This window comes from Dendroctonus ponderosae, unplaced genomic scaffold, assembly GCF_020466585.1.
Source record: "Dendroctonus ponderosae isolate FM_Combo_2020 unplaced genomic scaffold, Dpon_F_20191213v2 Dpon_F_20191213_5, whole genome shotgun sequence".
NCBI classification, from domain to species: Eukaryota; Metazoa; Arthropoda; class Insecta; order Coleoptera; family Curculionidae; genus Dendroctonus; species Dendroctonus ponderosae.
The window spans coordinates 3,911,470-3,932,134 of record NW_026018715.1 but is presented as its reverse complement, the minus strand read 5'-3'; the positions used below and the strand labels follow the sequence as shown (position 1 = coordinate 3,932,134).

Below are 20,665 nucleotides of genomic sequence, written 5' to 3'. Positions count from 1 at the left end.
TGCACACAATTAGATCTGAAAGACTTCTTTGCACTGGCATGAATATTTCAGCAAAAATGTATTTTTACATGCAATAGTAATACGGTTTAACAAAGAAAGTTCCTTTTAAAACCCATAATCGATAATCTCAACATCTTGTAAGATGCTATAAAGGTACGATGGGGGCACATTTGTGAACTAAATTTTCCACGGATTATCAAACAAGACAAACAACAGCACGTTTGCATTCTGAAATTACTACATACATAAAACAAGGAAGATTTTATTAATGACGACCGACCAATAGAATTATGTGAAAATTTTTTCTTGCCCTAACCAAGCACTAATGTGAACCTGAAAGCTAACAAACAACAGTACTCCATAAACAATTTAAGGTGTAAATATATTCTGACACGTTGAGTTAAATAAATATGCACAACTTTCCCTTACACCCTAAAATTTATTAAGCTGTATACGCACGTAGGTATCCAAAGTGTATTTAGAAACTTCCATGGAAATAATAAACTCCTTTGTGTGCAAAGTGGAACTTTTAGAGCGAAATGAAGACTTAATTTGGAACAATGCCCATATGTGTAATTTGTTCAGTAAATATCCCATTTTCTCATTTTGGCTTAAAAACGTAGATTATGTCATAATCACGAATACGACGGCAGTTAATTGGGGCAAGATGAATGTCTCAATAAATTAGGGGCTTAATGCAAAGCCCATTTTACATCCGGTCTATTCAGTTTTCTGGCTGCAACCTTCCTTTGCCTTCTACATCAATCAGTCGGGAAAGGTTTCCAACGGCCATACAGCCTCAGCAAGTAAAAGGTTTAGAAAATAAGATAAATAGGAAAAGCAACTTTTGTTGCTACTGTAAACACGCTGCAAGGAACTTAGTCGGAATACCTATTCAGAAGTAGTGAAAGCTATTGACAAAGTATAAAGAAACAGCACTTTTACTACGTTGTCATGTATAAATAATTGGGAAAATTGGTAATACTTACTCTGTTGACTGAGGAAACAATGCAATCAAAAAGTGCTTCGGCTGGTTTCCCAGCAAATCAACAGAGATGCAAATTAGTACCTCTCATGAATATTTAGATCTTTTTTCAAGTTGAACTGAGAAATATGCAGAAGGCGGAATCAGAAATGGAATTTGTTTAAACGTTTGCAGAATTTTTAATGATATCAATTGTCTTACTTTTACATTCCAAGCTAATTTAAATGCTTGAATATCGAATATTTAGGATAGTGGTTGGCAGCTGGTTGAACGCGGGGAAATGTACCCTTAAAATAATATTAGGTTACACGTCCAGCCGCATAACGGACTGAAAAGGCTTACTAAAATTTATAACATGTTATCAACGTGAAATACGTTTGAATCAACCAAGTGAATGAATGAAATGAATCAAAATAGGGATGATCGATATTTACCGTAACCGCAAAAACAACAGTGTTCCAGACGTGTAACCTGGAACCTCAGTTACACTTTACCAATTTAACCGGTTGTTTTTGGAACCGTCTCATAAACCCGAAAAAGTGATAAGCACCAGCATAGAACCGATGCGACGCCGTCGAGTAGGCCTGGGTAGCAGTGTTTTTTAGGAGTTGGCGCAGTGCTACGCAAATGGCTTGGTGCGCCAACCCAACGTACCGGCGTAAATAAGTTTCGTTGCCGGGAAAATGTTGATGACCTTTTTTTGCTGCTTTTAGATTTATTATAAGAGCCATTTATTAATAACATTTTGAAAGTTTCTTCAAACTTTTTTGCAGTTTTGGTTTTAGTTACTCTATCTTTTTCAATTTTCTAAAGTTTTACTTAAAAATACTGACAATCTTAAGGTATTTTCCGCAAAAAATTATTAAATACGTGTTGTTAGAACACTCGCCTCCTTCGCCGCTTTGTAAAAAGTTTCAAAATCCCTTTCCACCTTTGAATTTGGCACAAAAATCAAATAATGTTCTATCAAAAAACGAACAGAAAAAGCGAAAGTTTATAATAAATTAATTGGAAAACTCGTCACCTCCATTCCTTTTAAGACTGTCTGTAAAAAATGTGGTTTTTTGAGTTTTAACTGATTTTTTTTGCTTTACCTTCTACTCAAAAACGCTCTATTTTGTATAGTTTCACTTAAAAATACTGACGATCTGGAGGTATTTTACGCGAAAAATAACAAGATAAATTTATAATTTTGTAGGAATTTTACAAAAAACTATTCAGCGTCGAATTCGGGACAAAACCGAAAATAGATTTCTCCCATTTTTCCCCGAACCTCATTAAGGTTTTCTCAAAAAAACCGATTACAAAACTAAGAGTTTTCAATAAAAATTGCAAAAAAGTGATACAACTGATTCTTCAATCTAAAAACTACTATATCATAAACCAGCGAAGAACTAGACTTAGTAAAAAGCATACGCGAAAAATTATTCTTAAATGTTAATTCATTTTTAAATGAGACTTAGGTTTTTAAACATTTTCGCATGTAAAGCCTATATTTTATTTAAACCATTCGATTTTATTATCATCTTTTTTCCTTTAAGCAGTTATGACCCATGCTTTGCTTTTCTTATAGAATATATTATTTTTAGTTTACCAAGGCTAAGAATTATTTTTTTAAATAAACTGAATCATTATTTATCATCACTATTTCTATCAGCATTGCGATTTTTTATTGAAAAATTTAAAAAGTAACATGTTACTTTTGGAACCGCATTTTGGAACCTAATATCAAGGTGAAACTGCAACGTTGCAACTTAAAAAATAACCGTCTAGCACACCTCTAGAATACAGTCTTAGACCGCGAACTAATAATATATCTATTAGACTGCAGTGACTGATTCCAGTTAATTACTTGAGTGTTTACACGGTTCTTTTCAAGTTAAGGAGCGATTTTGATCAAATAGATTTTTAATTGGAGCCGCTAAGTGTAATTTTTTACCTTTCTTACGCTTTTAGTTTTGTGTAGCTTTTAATATGCTAAAGTCGTAAAGTAAAGAAAAAATAAAACAGGAATTAACGGGTTCATTAATAATTAATAAAATACAGACTAATTTAAATTTGTTATCATTACTTTTGAATGGTTAGGAAATATTTGGAGACGACAGTAAAACATTTGAGACGAAGCGTGAAGCAAGATTTAATCAAACATGTGCTAGTTTTCTTACCAAATCATACATTAAAGTTGTTTATCGCCACCATTCGTCATTTGCCATAACTTTAGAAAGGCGTGTCTTTTTGAGGTTTCAATTTTGAAATAGTTTGACTAACACACATTTAAAAGAATAGAAAAATACTATGCTGATTTTATCAGAAAATTAATTTTATTCCATTTACTGTTTCAATTAAATTTCTACCATATGACCTTTCCGACTCGAGAGTCTGCATGTTACAATTTTCAGTCACGTTTTTTCCACCATTTGGGGTTGTATTTCCCCAATAGCTCTCGAAAGTTTGGGCTTTAATGCAGCCTTTTTTCTGCAGTGCGGTACATTACGCCATCTTCTTGAAACCAAAACTCTTCCACATAGACAAAATTTAACTCAGGAATAAAATAATTGCTGATCATATAGCGGTAGAGTTCCCGATTTACTGCAACAGCATATCAATTACCTGAAGCTTTTAAGTTCCAATTTTGGATTCGGTTTTCAATTTTGAACTCCGTATCCAGGATTATACTAATCTATAAAAATAATCTAAAGAAATAATGTTTTAAAAAAATCAAAAAGTAATTGCATTGGCCGGGAATCGAACCCGGGCCGCCCGCGTGGCAGGCGAGCATTCTACCACTGAACCACCAATGCTCACGAGGATTGAGTAATATTGAAGGAGAATTCACTTGCTTGACACCATTAAAGTATTGGAAATGTGAATAATAGTATATTACAATAAAGAGACGAAAGTCGAAGTTCCGCCACTGCTTCAACAGGCCTACAACTTTCGTCTCGCGTCCCGCATACTATTTTTCTAGATCCCCCGTGGAAACTAGCCGGAAAAAGGTACAAGGAAAAAAAAAAAGGTTTGAAAATGTCAAAACAGTCAGCTGATAGTCAGTGACAAACAGTCAAGCTGTCAGCATGCGTGGCGAAAGTTATTACTTTCCACACGGGATGAGGAAAATTTGTAATGGGTAAAAGTGATGCTTTCGCTATCGAAAGCAGTGGCGAAAGTACGTACTTTCCACGAAGGGATTAGATTTCTTGATCCCCCCGGATAGTAGTAGTTTTCGATACTAGGGTGAAAATTTCGTTTTTCGAACGACGACGCCACGACGACAAACTCTTCACGGAATAAAACTACTTCTATACTATCGATTACGATTTTCATGTGCGTCATTGGTTAAATATTTCGTTTCATTAATGTTGATTTTCAAACCTATCTCTTTTGATTTTTCATTTCGTTCATCAATCATACTCTGCAGATGCCTTTGCTTTCCGGCTATCAAGGCGATATCATCTGCAAATCCTTTCTCTGATTAAGCCTTTCGCCGTCCATTAGAACTCCTTTGTTCTGCCAATTCAGGGTTTTGATGTTAATTCAGGATATATCTTCTAGAGCCTATTTCAGCCTCATTGATTTACTCCACATTTTATCTTCATTTTATGTATTTGTTTTTTCTTGTGTTATTATGATTTGGGATGTCGCGTTTTCATATTTGAATTTGACAGTGTTTGTGTATATTGCTATATGTAGCTATGCATTTTTGTGGATTCGCAAACTTCTCGTTACATCTCTTGATATCCATCCAAATCAAAAGTGTTAACTTAATGGAAATTTTAATCCTTACAACTTTCTCCAGCTGTTGGCAGAAATAGCAATCATTCAGTGTACCAGAAGCTACATTAGTAGAATTAACTTCTATTCCTCTTATATTTTGACACACGACCATAAAACTGGTATTTATTTGCACTGCACTTTCTACTAAACGTGCGCTGTTGTCTCCAGCATAGTATGAACAGTTACTAGTATAGAGCACATGAATCAAAATGCTTTGCATTTTTTACACAAAATTGTAAATGAGGTGGATTCGAACCGATTAATTTAACATATGTATATGGTGGGAAAATCCCAATATTTCAATATTTATTTTTTGAAGACCGAAGAATGGACAATATTGAAATTTCGCCTACGTAAACATTCAGTCGCATAAACATAATTACATAAAATTTTGTTTGAAACTTTGCGAGGTTGTGACTTGATATTGGTTGAATGCAGGGTTACTCCATTTGAGCATAATAGGTGTGTTATAACCCTGCAATGTGACCGATGTCCGAATTTTTCCACCTGTAGTTCCTTTGATGAAGCTTTAGGTCTTGTTACTTACCTTATGATGGTTATATATTATAAATAAGCGAAACGCGTCGTATGTTAAATACATTTATAGTAATTATTGCTGAGAATCAATTCTTGCAACCTACGGGCTGACGAGCATAATTAAGCCAATTTTAAATGGAAATTAAATGAACATCTGCCATGTTCTAAATAGAAATGTATTTTGATTTTTTTACTATCAGTTAGCTCTTTGAATGACCGTGAGTTAACTCATACAAGACCTAGAAAAACGCTTGCCGCTGATATCAGTTGAACAAATTTACCGCCAAATCAATGGCTTGTAGTTTTAGGTAGTAGTAGTAGTAGTAGAGGGCGTAGTTAGTCTTGAAAACAATTAAAATTGAAAATAAATAATTATTTGGAAAATTGAACTTTTAAATACATTATTTCTTAGATATTCTTCACTAAAGTAATGCGATGAAGTAAAACATGCACTAATTGTTTACAATATCATTGATTAAGTGTGCTAAGTAAATATCAGTGCTGAATTAAAAACAAGAAAATGGTGAAGAGTTCATTAAACTGATTCCTGGTTTGTAATTGTTAGGCGACAATAATACTAGATCACTTGCAATAACACTTTGACCTGCATTAGCCTTTGTAAAATTATGTGATTAAATTGGATTGTTTTATTTTGAGTTAATTCTCTTTTTGATAACTTGATTGAAAATTAATTTCTATATAAAAACAGGATTACGTCGACTTTTGTTAAATAGGTTCAGGCATCCGGACTTTAAAAATATTGAACTTTAGGACCAGACATTATCAGATAATTGCTTGTCTCGGTTTCGGTGTGAGTCTCGTTCGTTTATCGCAAACACGATAAATACTTCGGCTAATTGACTAGTTCATTTAAAGAACGTGACTAAAGAAAAGAAAAAGTATCACGTAATCAGCAGCAGATCTATACAACAAAGTAAGATGATTGTTTAGGTAAATCACAAGATTAAAAGGTATTGTAATCAATCCGTCACAGTCCTAATATCCCACAGTAGCTGCATGTTAATAGGGAATCTATAACGCGTTTTATATTATCAAGTGCATCTCCAAATATAAACTTGATTCTTTCGACTTTAAACTTAACGCATTTGATTATATTTTAATTTTTCCAAAAAAATTACATATATTTTACGTATTAATACAAAAATAAAGTGTTGCGACTGTATGTCCTGCTTATGTCGATAAACTATTTTTGCTTAGAAAAGATACATTTATGTACAACATTTTGTAATTAAAAGTGCAAAGCAGACGCAATTAAAGTCCTCAATTTCTACCGTCATAAGTAAATAAATAACGTAGACATAAAGGAAATATACTGTTGCTTGTATAAATAAGATGCTGGCTTAAGTACAATTTGTGATGTGAACGTACAAGACAATTTGGATGTAGTTAGAATTATGTAAAGCTGATGTAAAGTTTACTATCTATATATTATAAACCGTAGAAATTCACCCTTTTTCAACTAATCTTTAATTCTCGTTGCGACATCTGACATGATTTCTGTATACGAAAACATTTAATTTTTCAGAACAATCAGGTTACTTGTTCCAAGAGTTTATTATGTAGAAGGAAGGAAGATAAAAGTGATGCATTTTTCACGTACGCAGTAAAACATTTTTACGTCTACACAAAAAATTGGGCCTTTGTCAAATATTAAATTGCTTAACATTATTATTATATTAAATATTAATTTAAAGAAGCAGTTTTTCCAATAAGAACATTTGTGCGGGTTCAAGAAAACTTCGAAAAAATATATTTTTAATGCTCCTATTCTATAAACAAATAAAGAAAACTGGAAATATTTTTGGTACAAGTAAAAAAAATAATTATGTTTTAATTATGTTATAATTTATGTTTATAATTATGTTACGCAATTATACAGTAAACATTCACTGAAGACCGGTGCCGATAATTTCAGTTCATGAATACATAATGAGGATTTTTGAAATCTCATAAATGGTTATTTTCTAGTCGCCAATCAGTGTTTTCAATGTGCAATTATCTGTGATTGAATGTCTGTATAAAAAGTTGTCGCAATGATCCAGCGGGAAAATTCTAAGAGTTTAGTATTGATTTTACATTTTATTCGTTTGAATTTTAACATTTCAACCCTCTGTATTCACAAACCGGGTCACTAAAAGCCAAAACCTTATTATTAGTTTTTATTCAATTTAATCTGAAGATTATGCATACTAAGTATTGAGTTTACTTAATGAGACGCCCTGTATATTCTCAATTATTTTGTATTATTTTTCCGAATTATGGCTCCACCATTTCGTTGCAAATTGAAAATTAATCAGCAAACTTACTGGCAATAGAAGTCTTTGTGGTAGAAAAAAATTGTTATTTGGATACATTTTTATATTTCCTTAACATTTCAGCAAATGCTAAGTAAACTGCAAAGCATTCCACTTTTTTATTTATACAAATTCTACAATGAGTAGATCGGACATAGCTGCGAATCAACGCAAAGCATGAATGTGAAAACAACATTTAAAACAAAAAAATGATCAAATTTGCGATAATATTTGAAATTCCAACACACGAAGCAGCAACATATAGAAATAGGTGTCGCATTTTAAACCTTCTTTTGAAGCATAAACATTTTGAGCATAAGTATAAAAATCTGCTGTATTGCAATAGAAATATAAAAACTAACCGTAATCAATTAAAAACAATATTTGAATTTTTAATAAAAGCCTTAACACCGTCGCGCTCTATCCCCATTCCGTTGCAAATAAAAATATGTTGTTCTTAACAAGTTACAACTATTAACATATTAGTATAATATCACTCTTAATTACGTGGGTTTTAAGGTCGATATTCATTTATTCATTCCAGCCCATTTCAAAATTTTGTAGCAGCAAAGACAATAAACCAGATAAATGATCTTAATGCAAAGTAATTTCAGTCCTCAGCTAACTCCGATTCGCAAAAAAGCGAAATCAATGAGTCCAATTTCCTCGGATATTCAATTTAACGAAACATCTGATGGTGTAGTATCAGACGATAATCTTAGAAGATGAGCTACAGATAGCGTGACTCAATTGAGCGATTTCTATAAAGATTCTGTTTATATATTTGCCAATATCTTCGTCGAGGATTGTTTAGCTGGGATTGTTTTGATAATCTGCAGTAAATTGTAGGAATTTATATCTTTTACTTGTCATCTGCATCAATTGGCGTAGCTCAAATTATTCGTATTTCCAAAATGTTTCTAATTGTTTTACACTTTGCGGCAAGTTATTCAGGCTTATTCAATTTAAAAAATAATTGAATTGCGGAAACTAACGTTATATAGTTTAGCAGTTCCTTAACTTTCAAGTTCCACTCACTTACTATAAAGCAATTAACTTTATTTTCTTGGGCGGATGGATTTTATACGACTTGCTTAACATTTGCAGGATATTTTTGCAAATATTCGGTTAATTATACTGGTGGGAGGGATTCAGTTTCGACCGAAACGTAAAGCAAAGAGGAATAATTAAAAGTGATTTCAACCATTAAATGAATGTCTCGTTGGGCTCGCTTGTAGAGTTTCAATGATTAGAAATATCAGATGAATTTGTTATGATTGCCAATTCATGTAACGGAATTATTCCGCTATTTGACTACATGTTCTGCAAATCATTTTAACCTGTTACTAGAGGCATGGCATGATTGATAGGCAAAAGGTTGCCTTATAAATTGCTCATAAAAGTAATGCAGCGCTTGAAGCGCCAAAAGCAGTTAATAAATCGGGACGATGTGCAGTATATTTCAATCGTCCAGCAATCAAATGTTGGAAAAAGTGTAATTTGTTCTCCAGAAGCGTAGCAAATCCATTTATTCCACCAGCGTTTTTATTGCAGATTTGGATTTCAGTTAGTGGCAATTTCGAGCAACAGTAAATAGCCTAGCTTGGGAAAATAGTAATTTTCCTCCTTACTTGAAATAGCTAAATATGGCATCTGAAGAACAGTGGAAGCAAAATTAAGCAAACATCTATAGACAAACTTTATTAGCTACATAAATACTTTTGGTTAATTCTGAAGTAAATGTGTTTTGGATAAAAACACATTTCTCAAATAAATGCCCCGACGTATGTTATTTTAAATCCCTCGTAAAAACAGTCCTGACCACCGCCCTAAATACTTGCTTCTAACGCCTACAGAACGTTGTATATGTTGTATATTTGTTGCTGTGCCCAAATAAAAGTTACTTTTTTGATTTAGAAGATACTAAGAATTCGCCCTTGGTTTAAGGAAAAACCAACATTGCATTGGAGTTTATATTATATAGCAAAGTGGAAAATTGAGAACTTTTATTTTATTTACATTGCGGAAAAGACTTACATCAGGATATGTTTAGAGGGCGGCTTTTATATAGGGGTTTAAATAGTGAAAATATGCGTGAGCGCCTATGAAACAATTCCATGTTTGCCATAAAACAATTTTCACCGAACATACTCAATGGGAAAGTATTTGTTGAAGCCTCCAGCGTTTATTTCATTGTTTTATTTGCAAAATATGAACCTAAATGTGAGTACATTTTGAGCCATTTGAGAATATGCGTTCACACGGATTTGGGGTCAGAAAAGTTCAGAAGTTTAATTATCAGTCACACATTCTGCGTAACGCAACCACAATTTAAAGTATGCGTTGATGTAAATTTTAATTCCAGGAAATATATTTGCCTTATGAGACGTGCTCTAAGAAAGCATAGTGGTTATTTGAAACCGTACACTAAGTTGACTTTAATTAGTTTAATATTTTTGTTTTGATTTTTGAGCAGGTTAGACCAATTTTTTTATAGTGTAGCTAATCGTAAAACGCAACAATCCCGAATTTTTTTCCCGCACCGAGGTGTTGAGCCGGGATTGAAAAACCACACAATTTAACTAAAATAAGGTAAATTGGCTTTCCTAAGATGGGATATGTCACATATTTGCCAAACTGTATTAAGCGAACACATGACACTATATCACCAATATAATCGGAAAAATAATCACTAAGAAATACATACACATCTACTTCTTCGCACAAACGGAAATATCAAGAGGATAATCTAACCACGCAGGCAAGCAAATAGTTGCAAGCATCACTTGTAGTGTGCTAAAGAAATACGTCGATAACTACTTGAATCCTCTATCAAAGTAACACAGAAGCAAACTACAGACCGATCACGTTGCTGTAGGAGCTTAAGAAAGATTTTGAACATATTGTAAAAACAGGCTGCAAAACCGAAGAAACTTAGATATACCATCCGACAAATTCGGCTTTAGGCCGAAAACTCGACTCAACATTTATTATTTGTCGTAACAAATAAAATATCTAAACGGCGGAAAATCTGCAAATTTACTCATGGGCATTAACAAGGGGTTTGCTAGAGGATGACACAGAAAATTGTTATGCGAATTGTTCGCATTACACCAGACAACAAAATTCTTAATTTATATTATTAAAAACTTGCTGAGAAACAGACAACTGTAATAATGAATTGATGATTTCCTTATATTTGCTGATGACACTGCGCTTATTGTACATGATACAAATGCAGAACAAGTAATGACCAAGTTTCAGAGGGTAACGAAATTTACAAAGGTATGGTTCTATAAATTAAGTTTATCACGAAATCCAACAACATACCAACTTCTCCTTTCAAACCACAAAATCAAGACATATTATCAAGCCATTATAGCTGAAAGTCGCATAACTAAACCAAAGAACCGATGCCAAATATCAATCAAGAATTTATTGTGGACAAAAACTTAAACTAACTAAGCGCATACGAAATATCGGAACAGAATTCAACGTGAAAAGACAACGGAATCAGACCCAAAACTGTAAACAAAATATACAAGGCAATACGTAGATCTGTGCTGGACTTGGAGCACATACTGCAAACAAATGCACCTAATAACGCTAAAAAATCAATGAAACACGCAAATAGCATAATATATTTCATTAAGACTGATAACAAGAATACGACATACGTAAAATCTATTGGAAAATTCGTGAGACCAACGATTGTACGACCGAACAAACATGTTAAAGATAACCGAAATACTGCGCCAACCATAAGCAAAATTAATTAACTTTTCCCATAGCTGAACTATATTGAGCCCCATCTTCTTTATAAGACAAAACAGTCACACTCGCTTCCACAAAAAATGTAATAGAACACTTACAAATACACTCGAACTGAAAAAAATGAACTAGAATAGCAATAATACTAAGACTGAAAATGTAAGGGCAAATTATACATGCTTCTTGCATAACTTCAACAGAGCCACATGCACATAAGGGCAGAAAGACCGATTGCGTCGGTGTGTTCGTTTTTAGCTCTTGAATCTTTGACTTAGTTAAAGCTATCGTCTTATAGAGTAAAATATTAAGTACAGTTGTAGTATAATTAATAAAATATTTAGGTAAAAAGTGCGTTATAGTACTTTTAGTATTATAACCACTCCAGTTTCTGGAAGAAATTTGAAAAAACCAATACATTTTTATTTTCAACCTTAGTTAAAAAACGTCGGTGTAGTTTAGAACTGAAACCCACGCTGTCCAAAACATTTGAAAATTTAGATTTAGGTATTACAACTTACGAGATAGATATTTGTGGCTAACAACTTTCTTGGAAAATTTGACATAGAAATATTAGACAATGTTGATACATAGCCAGGAATGTGTATGCGTTTTTGAATTTAAAAAAATCCAAAATAGTCTATTGCGGTTTTTTTTGCTAAAAACTTGATTGTAATTTTCCATGTTGCGCAAAACCACAAGAATTGTTAGTACTCTCTCTAGATCTCAAAAGCATATTGACATTCATAAATTCCAAGCTACATATTTAAGTCAATTTTATACTGCATAAAGTGGAAATCTCCCTCACTTTCATTAGACAGCACTGTTAAATCCTTCCAAGTAAATTGCACGTAAATAATCGGTCGAATAGTCGAAATGCTCACTTAACAGCCTGAGTCTTAATTCTGTAGATTATACCATAAGAGGAACATTAACAGCGAAGAATTAGTCGAATAATTAATTTAATTTTTAATAATCATATATCGACAGGGTTGGATGATTTAAAAGAACTTTTCGAATTTTTTTCAAACCATTCTAGAATACTCCCAAGCTTGATATAGATATAGAGGTTGAAAATTGAGCAACATTCTTGCAAAATATATTATTTTGCTGCAATTCAAATTTAACTACTACCGCATAAAACTAAACATACTACTGGTCACTCAAGAACAGCGTAAATATTTTGATTAGTCTAATGACCCATGAAGTAGGCAATAACAACATAAAAACTGTTGCTTTAAGCGCATCATTCAAACTAAAACCACAAGAGTTCCATGTAAGAGCTAAATTTGCAATAAATCCTAGCAGGCGCAGCCTTCAAAGAGCTTGATTTTATCTATTGACTTAATTGCGTTTTAAATAGCAAATAGAAAACTTGCAAGAAATCAAAGTCAAGTTTGAACTCTAAAGCATCGAATGAACTAATTGAAATAAGAATAACTGGACTTCAAAGAATCTGATTGCAAGGCCTAGAAACTATTAGCATTCATATTTCTTCCACTTATTAATTCGTTGGCAAAAGATATACATATATTAAGTTTTCAATCCTACAACTTTTGTTAGATTAGAAATTCCTACCTGCAACTTGGACCACTGAATTCGACCAATGCATCGGGCTGAATTTCTCCATGCTAATTTGGCGCCGTAAATGAGCTCGGTTTCCGTCAGCTGATAAGTGCCTGTTGCTGCCACTTCCTTCTGAACTTGCTCCCATCGTGATAAATGAGCCGGGCTCTGTGCCCTAAAACAAAGCAGAGCTCGTGTAAAGTTAAAGGCATTTAGCAGTCAGAGTTTTAATAGCCACTCAGTTAGAAATATGAAGTGTAACGCAGCGGCTAAAACACAATTAAACATTTTTTTATTGCAATTTCAAATCCAGTTTGCAGACAAAGGGAAAAGGTTCTAAGTTGTCTCTAGTTACGCAAATCTTTTGGATTGCATTTACTATGCTCGGTTTAGCGTTTTATGGATACGATGTTCAAATAGAGATGGACAGACTCGAAACACAAATATGTTTTTAAAATTGCAAGCTGAAAACCTCTGAAAAAATAAAAAGAAAGCGCCGTCTAGAAGTCAGTGTCTATATTTCTCCATCTATTTCGTTATAGTCATTCTCAACAGCATTCAGGGCACAAAGTTGTAGAAATGGACTTAAAATTTAGATACGATTGAGTCCTCTTTCCTAGCGTATCAGTGCAGATTGAAATTAGAATCTGTCTATAATAAAAAAATCAGTATGTGTCCAATTCTAGGCTGAGAATAGCAATCTTGTTGTAGAACTAAAACGTGTTTCGTTTCGTCAAGATATAACATTTTCGGGTATTCGGATTTTGATTTTGTACCTATTTTAATCTATATTTATGTCCTTATACTGTGGCTGAAAAAATACATTTACATACAACTTCTAGCTAGAAATAGTCAACATTTTGCTAGTGCACAAGAGAGTCTTGAGGGCTATCTTTAATGTTTTAGGCTCCCGCACTATTTCGCTCTCTAAAGACCGCCAAATCCTAAACAATTTAATATCACAGAAACTAGGTTAATACGAGTTGAACCACTAGTCTTCAATGACGTAAATCAATATTTAGTTTTATTGATTCGCATTATAATCGCAACTGAAAAAACTTGAACTTTAATAGAATTTAATTGCATTCAACGATATTTTTATCTTGTAATCTTCTAGTGAAGCGATACCTAGCGGTTTAAAAAGTTGGTAACCGGCTGGTTATAAATCTTTAACAAGTCAATAATTGGGAACTAAATAGACAATTGAAAAACAAGTTCTCAAATGTGAAATTATTTCGAATTTTTACCGAGCTCCTATGTGTATATTTAATATGGCCGTACCATTAGCAGGTATAGTCGGTGCCTAATCCCATTATCTACATCCCATGCTTATCCTGGCCAGATTGATTTAGATTAAATTATTTCTTAAATTAGTAAAATTTCTTTAAACCCCAATCTATGCCCAGGAGAAATTTGAAATAGTTACTTCTTCGGCGTCTCGCTACTTGCCAACTTTAAAATATCATCAAACGGTTTCAATTTTACTAACTCGTTACAAGTTTGTGGTAGCACATGTTTTCAGGCTAATTTTGCTTTTTAACGCCAAAGAGCTTCTAAAATAAGTCCAGATAAGTATGCTCTCCGAAAAACTTTATGTGACTGGGTTCGATATATGCAAATCTAACGATAACATTTTCACTTCTTGATATCTAATGCATTTTCAGGTCACATATATTCGCTTATAAAGTTGCTTGAAGACAATTTGGTGGGATCGCATTCAAAGTTTCATGGGTCGGCTTAACGTTACTGGTTCTTGCATAATCTTGGAACGTAGTAATAATAACTTCACCGAGACTCATTTTCATTTAACTTCGGCCGCTTAGTTATCGTATTATGTTAAAATGGTGCTTCTCTGGTGTAATGTAACTGCTACCGTGTAATGCCGCAGTTGAAACTGTTCCAAATGAGGTTTAGTGGACTAGTAAATGTGAAGGAAATTATCGAATTGAAAGTAATAGTTATTTATTTACACCAATGTGTGTATAATTGATCTTTTGCGCTTGTAGTAGACAGTTGAACTGATGAAGGAGTGGTCTAAGACAAATTGATAATACAAAAATAGTAAAATTTAAGTTTTTAATAAACGCCCAAAAACTTTAAAAAACTAGTACAGACTGATGCAATTTCATAAAATAGTTTATAATTCTATATGTAATTTTTTACTTTATAAACAAATGTCTGATTGGACTTAGTTTGGTAGCTACCTGATTTAATGGCTTAATCTATTTAAAATTATTTTTGAACCAATGTTGCTAGTTCAATATACGTTTCTGTCTGGCTATTCTTTTACATGGCGTAATCGCCGATTTTCGGCGTATTTCGATATTTAATGAGTTCAACGCACTTTCATTTATATCTCCTATTTGAAGCCTAATTTTAATCAGCAAATAAAATTTAAAAAATGTTACTTCAAAAAATATGAAATAGATATTTGCTTAATGTACCAAGGGGCATGTGAATACATGTTATTTGTTGATAATAGTTATAAAAATAGAAGACGGGACAAAAGAACATGGTACTTATGGTGCTGAACATTTTTGGAAGTTCAGTCCAGCAACCAGTTTCCTGAAAAACCTTTTAAAAGACCTCACTTTTGCTTGAACCAAAATATTAGAAAGTTGAACTGCAGGGTGCTACAAAATCTGTGTGCTATAAAATCCGTTTCAATCAAAAGAAGAAGCGTTTGGTTAGATGGATTGTGTGCAAGTTTGTTCTCCGGGATTATCATTTTTATTCGAAAAAAATGACTCACCGTTGATCGTTACTTGCAAAAGTACCTCAATATGCCGTCAATTTTCTTCTTGCCTCAGATGAAGCTTGCAGATGAAGAGAGAAAATTTAATTCTCTTTGTGCAGAATGAAACAACTGGACTGAAGTTGTTTTTCAAAAGTTTTCACAACCTTTGAAAGTTCGGCGATTTGATTTGATGAAGTCCGAAAGGTTTCCCGATATTACTGCCCAAGAATTTTTTCCGTATGTTTTTTTAATGGCTGCAATCTACATGGACAATCCACGAACTTTAAATGGTCTCAAAATAAAAATTTATTAGGAAATTGAAGTCACTCCTATGTTCATACATCTATTCGTGATGTCTAATTTGGTGCATTGTTCGCAGGAATGTCTCCAGTCAATATTCAAGTAAATAAAATGTTCTTAATATGTGTATAATGTTCCTAATTATATGATAATTTTAGTTTCTTCAAGGGTTTCTAATGGAATATTATTAATTTAAAAAAATGGTAATTTTTCCGATTATTAGCCTTTGGCCTAATAAAATGAATATAAAATATATATTTAATAAATATAATGTCCCAAACACTATTAGCTTTGAATTTGAGAAGCAAAATGTGGCTCCAGTCATGAACGGATTGAAATCAAGGTGATTCCGACCAGAGCCACCAAGATCTGCTGACTGATATCCGCTAGATTTTATTGTGTAAAAGCTTGTTAATCAGACATCTGTAGAAAAGTTGCAAACACTTTTACAACATACAGCGAATGGACCAACAAATCCGAATTTGGAATAAACTTGCAGGACGTCATTTAACATATCATGTGATTTCATTCATTTAGGACTTTTGACTAGTAAATGGGTTAAATTTCATCAAAATTGAAATGTTGGCATTTAATACTACAAAATGTTGCTCGTGACATCTTCTACCAAGTTTACCCTGTCATTTTCACATAAAAGTGCCGTGGAAACGTGTACTTTGCTCTATAAAAGCAACCAAAATTCTTCACAACTTCAGAACAACAGCTTTAAACGAAATTTCTTCCCGTCGCTAATTTGTATGCAAACGGAAAGCAAAAATAAACATAATAATAAGTATTAACACCCTACGCATATGGAAGGTAAATAATTGCAAATACATTAACTAAGAAAAATAGTATCATATTTGTTGAGTAATAACTCCAACAGCAATCACAAGTTCTGTTTTTTATTCTTGTCTAAGACATTAATTGCCGTAATCCTTAGAGATTTTAAATCACTATCATTTGGTGTCAGACAAAATATTTCAATTCCTTTATTTGACTTGTTACTTTCGTATGTGTTTTTCATTAAATMTTTGTGTTTTTTTTGTAATATATTTGTTAGAACTTCTGTCTTACACGATTAGKCCTAATTTGACATCGTGAGACTAAAATACTAGTATATAAAAATCGTATCATACACAACATTTAAAACCATGTAAGSAGACTTTTAGTTAYTAGTGAAACRAACTGTCGGGTGTATATTACAGACCAATTTCTAAACATCWAGCAATCTACATTCCGCACAGAATACATGGAAAGCGCACAGTACGTTTTAAGAGRCGTGAAAGTGCTTTAAACTACTCATAATATGAGCGACACTGGAAATATACAGAACTCAAAAGGAAAAAAAAAGTTACTGCTTTTAAATATTCGGCRGGAATTAAAACGTAAATCCTTTTCATCAGTAAATGGGTTTAYMTTAAAGAAAATAAAACGGTCTTAATTCACTGAATGTTTGCACAAAAAGWAACATATACTTAAAGGGRGCGTAAATGAAAAATTWATATGACYAAAAAGATTATGATGTTCCATTCAAATAATTGTTTTTACAGACATTTAGAACCGTTGTTTCAGATTGTCAATGTCCAATAAGTGTATTGAGCGGAATCCAATCTTTACTGGCAAATGTGTAGAGGAAATAACACTTTAACATCAGATGCAAGCTTTCATTTTACGAAGAGACAGTTTATTAGCCTGATGCAAATACTTTTTTAGTCTTCAATCAATCTACTTTTCAGCTCGTTGGAGTTAACCATTTTCCTCTAGATTAATGTTATTACGTAGCTAACGGAAGAAACGAAATTTTTTGATGTTTGATTCGGAAACCCGGGAAACTTTAGTAAGTCCTAAACTTGTGAATGACTACTTAACATATAATATATTTGAGTAAAAGCAATAATATTTTATCAACTAGATTCATTTCTTAAAATAATTATTTATTAAAATTATTTCCAGCTGCTTTTCAGATCTGGTTTTGCGAGTAGCTTAATTGGAGCATCAGCTTTTTTACAGATTAATGATCTCTGAAAATACCAAAAGTTCAAAATACTAACTAAAATGACTTTCAAGGACTCTTATTTATACTATTCATTCCGGTCTTATTTTTGTTAAAACAGTTTTGCATTTCCGAAAATATATTTCGGAAAGTGATTCTAGGACTCACAAATGCCAAAACTTGATAATTACAAAAACAGATATACAAAAGTTGAGCATTTGTATGTGTCAGGAAGCTTACTTAACATTTTACTTTACGCTGTACCCTTATGTACTTACTTACCTTATGTACTATGTATCTAAAAACAAAATTGCTATAGCACATCTTTACTTTTCAAGCAAATAATGCACAAGAAAAAAATGCAATTTATTGTACTTTTGTTAACATGCAAAGCTTCAAAAAATGCTAGTTGTGAAACCAACAAAATATATCTGTGATATGTTAGCACAAATTAACAAAATACTCCGCTTGCAAATACGAGTCGCAATCCTACTAAACCCCGTGTAGAACTTTTAAGCATGTATCATCAAGTAAAACATTAACTCTCTAAGTGGTGATTTTGTGTTTTATTATTTGAAAAGATTTAAAAAACTGCACTCAAGAAACAAAAATGTGCAGTTACACAAGCAAACCTAAGCAGACACTTATACAATTGCACGATGCACTAATGATGCGTTCAAAAATAGTACAATAGCCTTGTCGTTAAAACTTATATGAAACTTTTCGCCTGTGCGACTTACAAAGAAAGAGAATAACTTCAAAAGTGCAGAATACTTCTATTATCTAGATGTAAAACTTAAATTCAGGCAGTCTAATAATCGAGATTTTAGCTTAAAAATGCTGTTTTTGTTATTTTCAATCTAATCTTGTCCTGATAAAGTAATCAAATAGGGCATAAATATTTGTGATCGTTTTCATCTACCATCAGTTCATAACATAAATGGTATCTTGTTGGCTTTTTGTTCACTAATTCTCACTTCAATAAACTTCCAAATGTTTAAAAGTGTGCATCCGTATTTCTATGAGTCTTTTTCCTGGAGTTTAGTTTCAAGCTGACAACAAACAAAAGTGCCGATTTAACTTATTTTTGAACAGTGCTAATGTTCCATTCTTTACCGAACAATCTAACCATCAATCATTAAGTAATTTAGAAAAGTCTAAGTTTTATTGGAAATAGCTACATTTTCCGGGAGCAAATAATAAAAGTGCAGTGCCAAATTATAAATTTTGAACTACAGAACTACTCATTCTTTTACAGGAAATGAGGTGTGATATTTTCACATGTTTCAGTTGACCCAGGGACATCTGGATGTCTTTTGACTGTTTAAACTCCCCAAATACGAGTTTTATGAAGCCAACATAAGAAAATAGTTCCGAAGTGAACTTTAATACGATGTTTGCCAACATTGTTTCCGTTGTTCGAAAGTGACAAAGTTATTTTAGCGCATTTCCCGAGTTTCCGAGAGAATGCACATAAGAATATTTGGATTTTTCTGCTTAATGCTAACATAACATGAGTCACTTTGTGGACGTGTTTTGTTCACGTGGAATATCCAAATAACGTTAACGATATTTTTTTAACAACTCAAATGTTGTTAAAGACGACGTTGTTACGATCTTTTGCGGTAATATTCATTTTTATAGATTTTAAATAGCACATGTTTCTATGTGTCATGTAAATATGTATCAAATTTACCAAACGATAAAGTAAGTAAACTTAAAATCTATACTCGACATTAAAAATTATTCTTCTTCGGTCACACTTTGTTGTCAAAATACATTCAGATATATCATTTGGCTTTATAAATATGTAACCCAAACTCTAGACTTCTAAAGTTTTCGAATTGTCCTACATGAAGGAGAATAAAATGCAGATTGAAAATATCCAACAGATGGGACATTTTGATTATGTTGCACAAAATCACAAGCCTTTTAGAGTGCATAATTTACAATTGTTTATGCTAAACATAAAAATTGTCCCAAAATTACTCCAAAGTTGTTCTTAGTTTCTTCGCATATAAAACCTCCAAAGCATGAAATATAAAAAAATATAATAAAGAAAAGCTTACTAGCTAGTTACTCTTGGTTGACCAGAAGTTACTTTACCTTCAAATTAGAATGAGCAAATTACCATTAAGAGTTAGAATTAACTTGTGTTCAAGAAGAATTTACATCAATTTTTACATTTCTGAAACCGTTTTGCAATTAGAATTTAAAGGACTATTTAATTTATTGTTCAGGACGAAATGTATCCCTTTAGCACCAAGTGTACAAGTCAAGTGAGTGTAAGCAATTTTCTTATAAATGTCTTGAATGCAAGAAGTTTCTAACTTCCAAAGCCTCTTACTAATACAAATTTATCTGTTTCTAGAGTTCAAATATTTATATGTTATAACCTTTAATTGCAATCCTTGCAATTTATAAATTAATTTTATTTTGGTCCTAAATCATAAGTGTGTTTTCTATTTAAACTTAATGCTTTTTAAGACGATTTTCTGGTTAGTTATGCAGGTTTAAGCGGGTGATTAGATTAATTAATTTTAGATAAACAAATTAAATTTAGGTTTGTCAGTTGTAGATTTAATTTTTGAATAAAAGTATATCAATTTTTCCTAATAATTTGAGAAATTTTAATAATCAGGCAAAGAGCGCAAATGTGTTTCGTTTGGCAGAATCCACGCTTCGCTCAC

At 32.5% G+C, this 20,665-nt stretch overlaps 1 protein-coding gene and 1 non-coding gene across 8 annotated transcripts in view; both read right to left on the bottom strand.

Annotated features, from left to right (window-relative positions):
• LOC109546644 (nitric oxide synthase) overlaps positions 1-20,665 on the bottom strand; it is a 126,721-nt gene that overhangs the window by 54,517 nt on the left and 51,539 nt on the right. For all 7 annotated transcript variants that reach the window (XM_019917681.2, XM_019917676.2, XM_048666335.1 and 4 more), the window contains exon 3: positions 12,958-13,120. In XM_019917681.2, the coding sequence (XP_019773240.2) occupies positions 12,958-13,120 (163 nt within the window). The remainder of the gene's footprint in view (positions 1-12,957; positions 13,121-20,665) is intronic.
• On the bottom strand, positions 3,716-3,786 carry Trnag-gcc. Its single transcript has one exon. It is a non-coding gene; the product is annotated as a tRNA-Gly (tRNA).